The following is a 15,710-nucleotide window of genomic DNA, read 5'->3' on the forward strand; positions in this document are numbered from 1 at the left end:
AAATGATAAAAAATATTATTTTGTCGGGTCTGATTCATGTACTTTTTATCGGGGCAGGTATGATTTCTTTTATAACAGACTCGATTAGACCCTGGTCTAGACCCAATACCATACCCAAAAATATGATCCAAGTCTGGTTTCATCTGGGTCAGAACCAAATCCCACCGGTTGACACCCCTAGTTGTAATATATATAGAGAGCCGATCCTCATTAAATCAATAATATACGGACATTTAACTTTACATGTTTCCCATCCCTTGCGGAGTTTGGAGGTGCAACTAAAATAATGCCATAAGAAAAAGGGTGAAGGGCGAGAAAAATGGGGCCCATGGACTTTTCTGTTTGTTTCAATTAATGGTGGAAAGGGATATGACTTTCCTGCCAGCACAGCTTTTTTCCATAGTCTTGCACGGGAACAAACGAGCCCTAAATAATGCGAGTAATGTAAATTGAAGCTTGATTTTGAGGTTCTTCTTGTTGCATTTTCTATCTTTTTCTTCCACCAAGAAACTTATTTTCCTTTCTTTTCCCATTCCCGTTTTGCACGAGAGACCGATCCATCAGTCATATCAAGAATTCATGAAGTGTCATTCGTTATCTTATCATTATTAATTTGACAAGAGTGTTCATTGAAACAATATGGATATCTGCATTTATTTGCTAAGCGATATGGTTAAATGGGATTACTGGATTAGAAAGTCTACCCAATGGAATCAGTTTTTTTTTAATAAATGAGGAAGACCATTATATATATATATATATATATATATATATATATATATATATATATATATATATATATATATATATATATATATATATATATATATATATATTAGGACAAGAAACCTGCCTAATGGGGTCATTTGATGGGCCCCTCCTCCCTAGATAGTAAAGCCCGAGTGAGTACCCTAACTCGCAAAGGACACTCACCAGGGGCATAAGTGCACAGTAAAAAAAAATCAAAACCCTAAATTCTAATAACATGATTCATAGATATTATTTGAAAAAAAAATATATAACCTATGAAATTCTAACAAAAATAAAACATGTGTTCATGGAATCATGTTTAATGTTCATTGAAAAAAAGACAAAAATGTCTAATTAAATATTTATGACATTTAAGAAACCAAATAAAAAACTGAAATTCTAACAAAAATCAAAGATTTAGAGGTTTGATAAGTAATAACAAAAAATCAAGCATGAAATCTTGCTTAATGATGTATAAAAAGAAAAAATAACACAAAAAACTCAAAAATTATAATTAAACATTTACATCGTTTGAAAAAATGCAAACTAATACCCTAATCTCTAAAAAATAATGGATTTACGTTCATTGAAAAAAAACCTTAATATTCTAACTAAAATGAATCACTCGTTACATGCCTAATGATAATTAAAAAATATACAAAAAACCTTAAAACTCTATTTAAACATTTATGCTATTTAAAAATAAATTAAATAAAAAATAAGAATCTATCATACATTATGCTAAAAAAACAAATAAAACCCCTAAAATCAAAATATTCATGCCATTATCAGATAAATCCTAAGAAAAAATCACAAAAAAAACTGAAACTCTTAATTAATTATTTATGTCATTTGAAAATTTCCAAATCAATACCTTAATTTCTAAAAAAATCATAAATTCATGCTAACTGAAAACAAAACAAAAAAATTTTGTCTAACCAAAATCAAAGGACTCAGCTCGGGGGCTTGGGCACGAGTGGTGCCCACCCTGACCCAGGGCACTGCCCACCTGCAGTTTGGGTCAAGGTGGGTACTGCCCGCCTACGGTCCATTTCAGGGTGAGGGTGGGCATGTGCCCACCCTACCCAGAACGTGGCTCCGCCCCACCCACTGGTATTATACCACGGGTAAACAATCTTGAGCAAGATGGGATTCAACTATCTTCCCAACGCTGCCCTAACCACTTGGGAAACCCGAAAAACCACTTCACCAGGCTCGGGCCATACCTGGTAAAATAATATATTTTTATCATTTTTACATTGAAAATTTGTGGGTCTTAATCGAAGCTCAGATCAGGCTCGGGTGTGGTATAAAATTTCACAAACTATACCCGGATCCATGTATTAATTGGACCTTCGGATCTGGGTCTTCTTATTTATCACTGTACCCAGACCCTATAGGGTTCAATACGGGTCGGGTCCGGGTAAACCCTACCGGTTGACACCCCTGATCGTAACATATTAATAATTTATTGAAACACAACGTTTTCTAAATTAGACCTGCCTCATAACTTCTGCTTTAATATCAAAAGATTTATCTAAGATCATGAAAATAGAATAGCTAGCTTTTAGAAATGTATGGTAGTTGACTTATAACCAAAGCATCATAAGTTATGAGATGTAAGGTTATGGTTGAAGCCTTTAAGAGCTAGTCACTAATGCCTCGGAGGAGACTTGAGCTTCTTTGGCTGGTAGAAACCTAAGCCTCTATGAAAAGCTTAATCCTATAGAAAAATATGTTTAAGTCTTGCAGAAATGAGTTTCTTCTTTAATAAAATAGCATAATCTAGTTACTTTTAAAGTTTTCTTTTCACTTTAAGGTGAAATTTTAAAGATTCTTATTTTAAGCACTGTAAAAAAAAAGAAAAAGAAAATTTCTCATTAAATGTAGAGGAAAGAAAATAAATTGCACTTTATTGTAGTAGATAATTCTTCAAATCATCGATCACTTCCATTTTCTTTTCTTTTTTTTGAAAGTCCAAAGGAAAACTGGTTACTTAGATATAGGTTAGTATTATTACTAATGAAAGTCCGAACAATTGAACTGAAAAATCATAGGTGCAAATTGTATCAACTCAATTTGACCGCGTAGATATGTTCAACATGATTAGTTTGTTAAGGATAGAACCTTGTATCACGTTCTTCCTGATGTGCGAATACCATTGTGAGTGTATGAAAAACCTACTTACATATCATAATCACATAATTCAAAACCTATTTCCCACTAAATGAACCATGTAAATCATATTTGTAGGGTTCGACCTACAAAAAAGAAGAAATAAATGTGATTTTTACTCAATAGGTATGTACCTTCATTAGTGCAAAGTATTTACCTCATAGATATGAGGCATTACTCGTCAACAAACATCAAGGCTTGTCCCCAAAATGGATTATTTTGTATTTATATTTTTCCAAAAATACCTCAGCCATCACTCATCAAACGAACCAACCTAGGGGGTTGTTTCATGTTCTTTCCTATGTAAGAGAAATATATGGTGAGACCCACATAATAAATGCAGAAAAGCTTTCCTGTCAAAATGGATTCCTACTTCGTACCTTTGGAGAAGCACTTTCCCTCCAAAGTGGCTCTTTCAAAGAAAATAAACTTCCTTTGAGTGAGTGTATCAACCCTCTCTTAAGGGGGTTGTTTGATCCCTCGTCCTTGGGCGATTTCGGATGAAAATCGTGTTGGGAATGTGGGGATGCAACCAACCTTGGATGCGGCAAACATGCAAAATGCTACTGTAATTTTCACTTCACCCCCTCTTATGTTTAGAATGGGGATGCAGGGAACGTTATTTAAAAAAAAATCAGGGGAGAGAGAGGCGATGAGGGTGAGGCAGTGCCGGGGTCACCGGCACTGGTGGTGAGGCCGACGTTGAGTCTCACTTTTCTTCTTTCTTCTCTTTTTATTCGTCAAAATCTCTATTTTCTCCTTTTCTTCTTTCTCCCCCTTCTTCGTTCTTATTTTTCTTCGTTTATCTTTTTAAGGCTTTGATTATTTTTTTCATTAATTCGAGTTTTTTCTTGGATTTCTATTGATTAGTTTTTTTTCATTGATTAGAGTTTTTTTCTTTGATTTTCATTGATTAGGGCTTTGCATCAAATTTCTTAAATTAAGATTTTTTATAGTTAATTTGATTAAGGTTTTTTATTTGATTTTCTATGATTAGGGTTTTGAATAAAAAATTTTAATTTAAGATTTTTTATAGTTAATTTGATTAGGGTTTTCTTTGATTTGATTAAAGTTTTTTATTTTATTTGGTATGATTAGGGCTTTGAATAAATTTTTTTTAATTAAGGTTTTTATAGTTAATTTGATTATGACTTTTCTTATATTTGATTAGGACTATTTTTTATTAGCGTTTGAATTAGGATTTTTTTAATTTAATTTTATGGTTTGTTTTTCTTATAGTTTAGGATATTTTAGTTATTTATGATTTATTTTCTTGTATTTTAAGGTTTTATGATTTAATAAGGTTTGTTAATTTGATTTTTATAGTTAATTTGATTTTAGGGTTTGAAAATTTTATGATAAACTTTCATAATTAAATGTAATATGATATTGAATAAAACATTTATATATCAAAAATATTAATTTTCATTTTTTTCTTAAATTATTCAATTTTTAAATATTTTTTAGTTTTTAAATCTAATCTGATATCCATGTCCAAGGCTAAAATCCATAATAAATATATTAAAATACTCACATGGATTAGCAGATTGAGCCCAAAATGAAGTTATCCAATCCATTATCTGAGTGTGTTCATGTTGTCCTCACTCAAGAAGCATGTCTTGTACAGTAGAAACAAACCTTGGTCTATTATAGTTGTTGCATAACAGAGTAAAATTATGTTCTTTTTCTGTCCAATCTTAGACGAGGCATCAAACAAGCCCTAAGTTTCAAGAAGGAAGTGTTGCTTAATTAGATTTCATTCATTGGCTAAAGATTTGGTCTGATTTTCCTGTTTCCTATTTTGCATGTAAGAGACAGTAGATCGGCATTAATGATCAACCAACTAATCCCTTCCCAGCTGCCTGAATTTAAAGGTCACACGTGTGGATTAAATATTCCACACGAGTGTCATGAAAGCAACCCCCTTTTTCCCGCCAGTGTCTCCTGCAAGTTTCGATAAATAGACGTTCTTTTTTTCTTCTCCCCAAGAAAAAAAAGGAAACTCTTTGCCAGGCGAGGGGAAAAAGTAAGAAAAAAAGGCGGTGTCTCGATTTGTGTTAGTGTTTCCATTTTCCATGCTAAAGAGAAACATATTTCTTAAAGGCTATATAGTTCAGACCACCTTGCTGCAGATTCCGAATACCATCCTTATGATTGGAGGTAATCTGTTGGCTCTTTGTTCGGAATCTAGATATTGGGTTCCTCTGATTATTCTTGTACTTTTTTTTGTTCTCTTTTTGAGTGTTTCTGGGGATACCCAGTTGTTTTTAAGGTGTTTGGTGTGCGGATTGATTGTTGGGTAGGCAAGAATCCTTTTCTACTAGGGTAAAACGATGTGAGTTTTGTGGGTTTTGGGAAATTCGATTGATCTGATCCTCTGTTGAATGCAACATAAAGATTGAGTTGGTTTTTTCAATAATTTCGCTATGTCTTTTGTTGGGGTTTCTTGTTTTCTCATGGTGGCGCTAAATCAGTTTGCCTTTTTACCTGTGCATTGTGTTAGAAAACAATTCCTTTTAAGTAACTTGGATTTCTGTTAGTTGGGTGACTGGACGCATGCTGGATTCAAAAGAATGGCCAGTGTAAGTTCCCGGGATTTGTTGGAATAAGGTGATAGTTGTTGTTTTGTTGATAGCCAAGTTGGGGATGGTTCAGCTTTACCCGTCAAGCTATCTCATCCGACTCCAGAATAATTGGATCATGCTGCTCTTATTTTTTTTTTTGAATTTGGTTTCTGTAAGCATACTTAAAGTTCAGGGAGAACATGTTAGAGGGGATTTGTTGAGCTCTGTTAAGAAGAGTTCTTGTCATATTTCTGGTTTTTATAGTTCTCAATTTGAGACGAGTTATAGTCATATTTAGCTTAAAAGTATATGCTGTTTTTGTTTGCTTGATAAGTTGGATATGGGGTTATTTGTTCTGTGCCTATTGGAGTGTTGCGCGCTTTTTCGCAACTTGGACGTGCTTGCGTGTATGGATATATGAATGAAAAATGCTTCAGGATCCAGGTTACTTTTAGTGTTGTTTGATACACATTTTTTTCTGAATTGGTTTTGTGAGAAAGGTTGCAGACGAAATTCAACTTATATTCCTTATGAACTTAGAAAGGGGAAGCTTGATGATGTTATCAAAAACAAATTAACACATGCTCTGTTTGAACTTAAAGCAAACAAGTTATGGCGATAAGTACTCTGGCTAATGAACATAATCTTTACATAGAACTTTTGATACTTCAGGGTACTGTTATTTCTAATGTATGTAATGCCTTGAGATGATTTTAGTGTGTATATATAGAAAATGATGCAGATGAAGCTTGATCTTAATGCCATTTGGTTTTGGAAGAGGTGGTGAGGAGGGGTCAGGGGGTTTGAGTTCTACATTTGGTGTAATCATGTAAGCAAATGTATCAGAAAGGAACATCCAAGATCTTTGGGCACAATCCATTTTGCTTCATTCTCCTCCAACCTTATACTGACAGTGGAATGAATAACTAGGCTTCCACAAATGAAGGCCTCTTCAATATTCATATGCTTTGTTTGAAGGATATGTTCCTAAATGCAATCTCATAATGGCCATTCAGACTTGCTTCTCTTTCTTGAGGCAATCTTCTTTATTTAACTCTTTTTATAACTTCCAAATCAATGTTGCAAGCTTGCTAAGCAGTGATAATTTGAGGAAATCTATTTGATCTTCCCCAACTTAGATGCCTACTATATTTTTATCCTTTTTGAGCGATCACGAAAATGCCTTTTGGCTTTATTACTGTACCCATAGGCGTTGAGTACTAAACTATGTCATATAGATACGGCTTGTGGATGCGAGGATATGACTGTTAAAATATGTGTACTCGTACACATATATGTATGTTGAAATATAATCCTTAAATGTACATATATATATTTATATATATATATATATATAAAGATACGTATACATATATATGTATACGTATCTCTATTTATATATATATATATAAATATATATATTTTCTCTTCCTAAAATACCCTCAAGGGTATTCTTGTAATTTGTCATTTTACGCATATTCCAATTGGAATATGCATTGTAATATTTCTTTTATTTTCTGTTTTTTTATTTTTGTTTTTCGTACCATATTGGGGGCCTCCCAATAGAGACGTTGGGAGCCCCCAACGGTCACAAATGTGACCGTTGGGGGCTCTCCAACGTCTCCTTTGGGAGCCCCTAAGGTGGTCCCTTTGAGTGTGTATAAATAGGGGCTCTCCCCTTTGTATTTACTACTTGTTGGAGGAGCTTTTGCTCCATGTAATGGGTGTTACACCCTTATTTTCTTCAATGATATTAACTTATGCCTTATAGACATTTTTGCCCCTTTGTGGGTTTATGTGTTAGCACATTATGTGCTTGTGCTTTCCCTTTAGTGGGTATATTCGCACTTCATGTGCATGTGTATTGGTTCATTATTGAACCTAATATATTCAAAGCAGCTTCTTTACAATGACTATTTTTATGAAATTTTTAATATGAATAACATATAAGTTGATATGAAATGGGAGCCAAAATGGATATCTGTGTAACTGAGGTACTAAATAATTTCTTTCAGTGTTGAAGTTGAAATAAGGTAGCTTCATGCATATCCAGCTATATTCTAATTTATGTAATGCCTTGAGAATTTTAATGTATGTATATCTATACGGGCACATACTCGGTGAAGCTTGGTCTTAATGCCTCTTTTGGTATTAATTCTACATTCAATGTAACCAAATGTATTGTAAAGGAACATCTGAGATCTTTGATATTGATCCCTAGAGTCTGAATATCGTTCCTTACATTCACTAGAAATCCCTTTGATATATGGCATTCACCATCTTTGGAAAAGGATTGGCTTCTGGCTAGACTGGCTACTGTAGTTTTTTTTTTTGATAGGTAAGCTGGGGTTAGGTAGACCCCCACCAGTTATACAACCGATACCATTGGGTTTTGAACTTGCAATGTCCCAACACAAGGTGATGTGCACTAACTGCTCCTACCAGACAAGCAGAGGTGAATCTAAGCTAACCTTCTCCTCAGTACCTAAAAGTTCTGGTAATTGATGGGGTTAGGTTATGGATGGTTGGGTGATGGTCAACCTCATTGTCTTGGTTCTGGTTGGCAGTTGTGGCCTTTTGTTAAGTTCATCCATTGTAAAAGAAAATGAAGAGCATTGTAGATGAAAAATAATAAGTGGAGATATGCATAAGATAATAAATTGATACTATTATCTGTACTTGGTCATGAACACAGTGATGAAAAGTAATAAGTGGAGATATGCATAAGATAATAACTTGATACTATTATCTGTACTTTGTCATAAATATCTCCAATATTCTAAAAATTTCAGAACCTTCTAACCGATATTCTCCAAGTAAAAGAGTACGTTGATATTTTAAAAATGTCATTGAGTTTGAATTCATCACAACTGCCATAAGTCATGACCTTTGATGAATGTTCATGGACTCTGAATATATTTTTCTATAGAAACACTCACTCAAAGCTGCAACTTTTGAAGTGAAGGGCTATTTCTCTGTGAGACATGTCTTTATCTCGGCCCCTCTTCGACGTCTGTATAACATACATGCAGTGATTGGTAACAATGAAAAAACAAGTAGAATGACTATAAAGAGAAATAAGGAGAGCTTTAAGCCTTGACTACTCAGCATCCTTGATGATTCATTGGGTTTTCCCATTAGGTTGTTCCAACTTCCAACATCAAGTTCTTTTAAACAATTTGCCTTAAAATCTTCTGAGATAAAACATTTTCTTTTACAATTGCCTATGTAGAAAATCACTTAATGGTCTTGAAAGAATAGTGCTGAGTATCCTTCAAGCTATGGAGGCTATTACTATAAAATGTAAACTACATATAAATCATTGTCACTGATATTTTGAAAATATTGTGATATTATCAGCTATTTCAAGGTAGCCGATAATATCAGGAATATATCATGATATTTTCAAACTATCACTAGAAACCAAATATCACAATATTTTTTGAGGAAAATTCTTTTATTTATTTATTTTAAGTTTGCATTTCCTGTTTTTTTGTTTCTTTTATATTTTAAAACCTTTAAAACATGTTTCTTTATATTTTTGAAAGAAAAATAATACAAAGCTTATTATTTTCTTAGCTTTTTTGTTGTTGTTTATATTTTTTTCAATTTTTTTAAACTCCCATGATATTCCTAAGATATGCCCAAGATTTATCAACTTTTGAAAATCTCTTCGAGAAATACCCTCGCTGAGAAATTACCTTTAATGATACAGGTGACTATGATATAAACCAGTGTCACCCAACTGATATTTTGAATATATTGCGATATTTTCAAAATATCGCCAAAACTCAACATATCGTGATATTATTTCATCATAATATTTTTGGAAAACTCATTTTTTTTATATTTTAAGCTTATATTTTCTATTTTTTGTTTCTTTTATATTTTAGAACCTTTTAAAACTTGTTTCTTTATATTTTTGCAAGAAAATAATGCAAGACTTATTATTTTCTTATTCTTATTATTTATATTTTTCTAAATTTTTTAAACTCCTGAGATTTTCCCGAGAAAAATCAACTTTTGAAAATTTCTCTAAGAAAAACCCTCAGCAAGAAATTACTTTGAACGAGATAGGTGACTGATATAAACATAAGGAAAATATAAAGTTCATAGAAAATAATAGCATGTGGATGCAAATTGATACCTATGTCACAGATATTGCTGATACTTTGGAGATGTCATGATTTTGTCTTGATAATAATTCAATAAAAACATATTATTTAATAATCTAATAATTTAATCTTAAATCCTTTTAATATTTTCTTTACAATTTTAAATATCATATAGTTTTATATTTACATGCATGGATATTTACCTGAAAAATAAAAAATTAACTTTGTAATAAGATGATTTTCCTTGCTGAGATTTTCTGAGAACGATATCTGTGACATTAATTGGTACACTCAGTGTCCATACCAAAATTCCCAACAATATCATATGAGTTAAACAGCTGGATTGCTTTGTTTCAATTTAGTCAAGAGTCTGTTCTGTAATACCAACTATTATTAGAGAAGTCAACGAAATATATTGCAATGATGGTTTTAGATAGAATCTTGTTGCATATGTCGGTTTGTGAGTTTTTTATTTTCGTGTCTGGTTTATGATTTTTTTGAATGTTATATACTTTTTCTTGCTCTCTCCCATATCTTACCTTGATAATCCTTTTGCCTCCATCAATTCATCATAAACAGGTAGCAAGTTTGTCCTCACTATTTACTGATCTGAGAACTTCTATAAGTGGCACAATGGTGTTTAAAAAGTTTATTCTGTCATTCCAAGTTCTTGAACCTATATTTGCACATGACCAACTCTTTTAGCTGCAAATCACAGTTTTTCCAATTAGATGATGTTGTCATTTAGCTTTGAGAGACCATTTTTTAATCTTGATAATACTTTTGCAATGTGAAAAAATGTGTACAAATTTTTGTAATACCTGGGGAATTATCTCTTTCTGTGTAGTATATTCATCAAATTTAAGGAGTTAACTATAAATAAAAAATTTATACTCTTCTATATTAATTTTTCCTTCAAATATGACCTCTTTTGTATGCCATGAAATATAAAATCAATGCAGCGAGCTGCACATAGTCTGCAGCATATGTGCAAACACTTCTATATTGATGATTAACCAAATGCTCTAAATTTAGCAGCATATGCATGATAAATTATTCTGGGCCAACATCATCTACAATGCTAGAAGGAAATTTTTATAGTTTTTAGAACATTTAAATTCATGTTTGTACGCTGAAGCTACCATTGGTTGCATTAACTCTATTTAAGTATCAATACGAGCACAATGGGTTCAAAAACTTCCAACAGAATGTCTTACTACATTTGGTTGCATTCTTTTGCACTGCATACAGTTCTGAGCATAGGAAGAGTTTGGCATGATCATCAAAATTTCCTTACTGCAATGATTGTTTGGACTTGTTTCAGCTATCTGTTTTGGTTTTTTAGGTGTCCTTATGCTTCATTAGAAAAAAAATCAAGTTGCATGGCCATTACACAAGTGCATGATGCCAAATTATATGTTGTCCCGAGGATATCAGAATTTTGAATCATTATTGAAATATCATACATGCAACAACAATATTTTAGATGAAAGCTTTCATTTCAAAGGTCTCTTTTGCATTTGTAGGTGAATCTTGAATTTTTGCTAGATAGAAAATGAGATCCATGGTTGTTAAACAAGTGGCTGATGCCAAATTGTTTGAGTACGGGTTGAGGAAGAATGGAACTGGAACAACTGTCTATGACAGAAAGCAGCATTTGCAGTCAGGGAAAAAAGTAGCACTGAGAGAATCACCAAACAGGGTTGGCAATTTGTTTCCCAAGCCTCAGCCAGATTTGCCCTTGGAAAAAGATGAAAATGCAAAGGTCTCTGGGGCGAAGAGAGGAAAACCTACGTGCTCAAATCCTCAGTGCCAACTATCAGCTTGCTGTAGCTGTTCAAAAGGGAACCCTGTCTATGTCCGTAGGAAATTAGAGACTGTATCAATTGATCTAAATGTTTCTAGTGATGAAGGTTTAGAATCAGATGCCCTTACTGAAGAAAGGAATTCAGGCAGCTTGTGTTATGAGCCACTAGGGTTGAGCATTGCCCAAATTACATTGTTTGGTGCAACTTCCTTGGCCTCCTCTCAGTCTTGCTCGTTACAGGAACCTTCATTTTCCCATTCTCTTGGAAAGCTAAACGGTGGTGCAGCTTTAAGAGAACTAAGCAACACTACTGTCTCTCCAACTTTGGTTGATTCTCAAGGGGCATGTATTCAGCACTGGAAGGAGCGGTTTGTTCGGTTGCAGATGTTCTTGAAGCACTGCGATGAAGCAAATCGTGATGAGTATGTTCAGAGTAAGTATAACTTTTTATTTAGCCAAATTAAGACTTACTCGTAGTGCCCTCTTGCACTTGGTTATTTTGTTAAAAGTTTTATGTAAATGCTTCACTTTGTATTGGTGTTTGTTCAGAACATTCAACAAAGATTCCATGATATTAAACCAGATTGGTAGCTCCTTTTAAATAGCTGTATGGTTCAAATGTACAGAAGCAAACACTGAGGTCTCTTTGGGTGATTTGATAGGTTGGTCATTAGGCAGTGTCAAAGTCCCTAAGACAGTGTGCTAGAACCCAGTAGGGGTGAGCACAGCCAGGTAAGCCCGTGGGATGGCCCAGCCCAGCCTGAACATATATATATAATCGGTGTGAATTTATATATACACTGTGTCACATAGGTGTGGATGCGGCGATGCGGCACTTTAAAAAAACTTGGGTGCGGGGAGGGTATATATATAATTTTTAACAGTTTTAAGTTAACTGTGTGCATTTATGTATTTATATATAATATTAGATAAAAATGGACTTGATTAGGGTTAACTGAATCTACTTTTGGATAGAAATGGACCTCAATGTGGTTAACTTCACCTAACACGAGGGAAGCTGTGTCCAAGTGTTGCACCCACCTGGGTGTGAGTGCGATGCGGGTGTGGTGCCCTGTTAGAAGAGTCCGTGTTACATAGCATATACATATATATATATATATAAATACTAAATATATATATTTATGTAGTTATATTTATAACATATAACTATATATAGAATATATTTTTGTATATATATCCACGGGACAGCCCAGCCTAGCCTGGCCCAATTAGGCCCATGGGCCTAATGGGCATTTGGCAAAGGGCTGGGCCTGAACCAGGCCTAAGCCCAGCCCGTCATTTAATGGGACCGTTGGCCTGTCAAATTAATGGGCTGGCTGGCCCATTGCCCACCCCTAGAATCCTGTGCCAAAATCCCTCAAGACAAAGTGCTAGAAGCCTAGCGCACACTGACATGGAAACACATCTCAGTTATTGGTGCCCCTCTTTTTTTTCCTTTTCATTTTTAATAATGAACACTGACTGCTGGTCTATCGTTTGTGCACATTAGTGTTAAGATCCTTATCATCAGTCAGCCGAAGCAGACATGCTGTTGAGCTGGAGAAAAGGGCAATCCATCTTTTGTTGGAGGAAGGTAATGATATCTAGAAATATTGGACGTGGCTGGGAGTAGTTTTCTATTTTTGTCTTTAAAAAAGTTGCTGATTTCTAGTATTCCTTTTTTTTATTAAGTTACTGATTTATCTCCATTTTTTATATTCAGGGAAAGAATTGCATCGCATGAAGACTCTGAATGTTTTGGGAAAATCTGTACCGAAGAATTTGGTGTCTTCAACATCTCAACCTCATTCTGTGAAATCAGTTTCAGAAAAATAACATGTTTTACTAGAAAGATGTCCTGGGCTATAACCCTTGGTTTTCCCCTGAGGCAGCTGTGCTTGACTGAATGATTTTGGTTTGTTGTATCTTCAGTTTGAGGGGAGGGATTGGTGAAGGGGGTACTACTAATAACAGGACCAAAGTACTGTTTTTGTTTCCATTTCAATATATTGACAATTCCCATGTTCATTACACAAGTTGCCATATTTTGAACAGGCTGTAACAATCTCTTTTGAACAGAGGACAGAATGATTCTGATTATTGGGCTTCTATAGAGCTTTTGGGATTTGTCAATGATTGAATTAATCTTCGATGTCCAAAATTCTGAACCATTATCTTTGTTTCCAAGAGCGTGGTCTGTTAGGTCCAAAGTGGAATGCATTTTCTTTTTAGGGACTTTCCTGTGGTTGAGCAGAAATTGTATTAAAATTTAGTAATTAGCCCTAGTTAAGTTTAAATTGGATAGGTGCTCCTTGGCTAAGAGTTGCAGTTCTATCTCTGTCCTGTTAGAATTAAACAAAAAAATAATTTGAATTACAGCAATTTAACCACAGTGGTGACCGATAATTAGCCCTAGTTAAGTAAAACTTGTCTTAATTTATTTACTTCCGTACATGTTAATTAAACAATTACAGGTCAGATGCATCCTTTCTTTACTGGATTTACTTCTGCAGCTTTGAAGACGTGCATTTGTGGTGCTTGTTCAGTGGTTTTCATGCTACGACATATATTCTTATAACCAGGACGTGATTATGTTTCCAGTCACATTACCAACTCATTCTTGGTGGTTCCTTCTTTGCCTTTCACTATATTTACAACCAAGGTTTACTATCGCCCTCGTGGCCAGCGGGGTGGTTATGAGGGTGCTGAGATGAAGGCACCATATCAAACCCTGCTGGCACACGGGTGTGTCCATAGCTTTTAGAGGTGGGCCACGTAAGGGAGGGTGGTCGTGGGGCCCCACCTGGGGGACAGCAGCTTCTGGGTCCCAATGTCTGTCGTTCGTCTCTTGTCAGAAGAGTCCAGGTGGTTGGTTGTGTTTCTGAACAACCCACAGCCAACATGGTCAGTTAGAGTAATCACAGCCATGTGTTATGTGATGCTCTAAAGCATGGCACTTACACGTACGTGCACGAGGCTATATGTCCGTAACATTCTGACTCGCTGACACATCTGAGTGCCTTGAAACTGGAGAGTTAGAGCCCATTCATAACGGGGTGGGTAAAGTAACTTCCCCCCATCAGTTACCCATATATGGTGGTTAGTTTAACTTCCCTAATCCAATTTTTGGTTGTTAACAGAATTACAGGTTAGGACATCCACCAAGAAAAAGTTTTCCAGCAACAGATCATTTGATAAGATAACACTATGCAATCAAATTGACTAAAGGATGCATATCTACAGTTCCATTCAATAAAACCACTATCAATATATGACTTTGTACTGGAAGAAAAAAAAGGGAAAAAGAAAAGAATGAGTTCATGGTACAATATATTGAACATATATACACATCCCCAGAACATAAAAATGCCCCCACCCCTTCCCCCAAATCATGGCCACCTTCAATAATACAGGCGCCACTAACCAATATCTCTCTCCCATTTTGACTGAATTTAGTGCCAAAAAGTAAAAAACAAAGTATATTACAAAAGCCCCAATCCTACTCAAGAAAAACCAGAAGTACCCACAGACAACCAACTTGAAATGTCATCGTTTTCCTTGGCCCTCTTCCCATCCAAACAGCTTTGACCAACTTCTGATCCATATCCCAACTTCAGATCCAAAGCAAGACCACGACCACCATCCATGCAACTCTCTTCCATATCCACAGAAGCAGGCAGGTTCAGATCCAAAACACAAGCTCTCCCAACACTTCCTTGCTGTTGGTGATGACTCTGCTGCTGCGCATCCCCTACCCAGTGGCACTTCTTGTGCTCGCCAAAAGCCTGCCCACTAGGAAACACCCTCCTGCCATGATCATCGTGATCAACCCCATAACCATGACCATGACCATGACCACCACCAGCAGCAGCAGCATCCATTTTCTCATCATGGTCATGGTCACCATGCCTGGCAAAGCACCCCTTCACATTCTTATGGCTGGCCCTGTGACCACCCAGAGCCTGGTGGGACCCAAAAACCTTGTTACAAGTGGAGCACTCGAATAGGAAATTGGGCTGATGTGGGTCCAGGCTAAGGGATAGGAGCCGCCCATCAGGGACCATTGCCTGTGGGCCACAACCACCAGCAGCAGCAGAAGAATTTGAAAGCATGATCAGGCACCTTGCAACCTCCTCTTCCTCAATGCCGATTTGAGGAACACGGGGCTCTGGTTGCGAGTCCGGCGCCCGCGGTGGGTGGCAGAGATTCGGTGGGGGGTTGATCCCGCGCCATGGCCGCTCCGGGTGGCACCGCATATGCCCGAACAGCGCCTTCGATGACCAGAATCGCTTGCCACAC

At 35.5% G+C, this 15,710-nt stretch overlaps 2 protein-coding genes across 2 annotated transcripts in view; both read left to right on the top strand.

Annotated features, from left to right (window-relative positions):
* Window positions 1-11,265, top strand: part of LOC149832981 (ubiquitin domain-containing protein DSK2b-like) — a 37,313-nt gene extending 26,048 nt beyond the window's left edge. Inside the window, exon 9 of the transcript XR_016433381.1 lies at window positions 11,131-11,265. The gene's annotated coding sequence lies outside the window, so the exon portion shown is untranslated. The remainder of the gene's footprint in view (window positions 1-11,130) is intronic.
* LOC149832982 (uncharacterized) lies at window positions 11,169-13,520 on the top strand. Its single transcript, XM_090013348.1, has 3 exons — window positions 11,169-11,844; window positions 12,922-13,005; window positions 13,135-13,520. Exons 1-3 carry the CDS (start codon window positions 11,169-11,171, stop codon window positions 13,245-13,247), a joined length of 873 nt encoding a protein of 290 aa, XP_089869474.1. The 3' UTR covers window positions 13,248-13,520.
* The last annotated feature ends 2,190 nt before the right edge of the window (window positions 13,521-15,710 follow it).

The sequence above is a fragment of the Nuphar pumila genome, chromosome 7, assembly GCF_984573655.1.
Source record: "Nuphar pumila chromosome 7, dmNupPumi1.hap1.1, whole genome shotgun sequence".
NCBI lineage: Eukaryota > Viridiplantae > Streptophyta > Magnoliopsida > Nymphaeales > Nymphaeaceae > Nuphar > Nuphar pumila.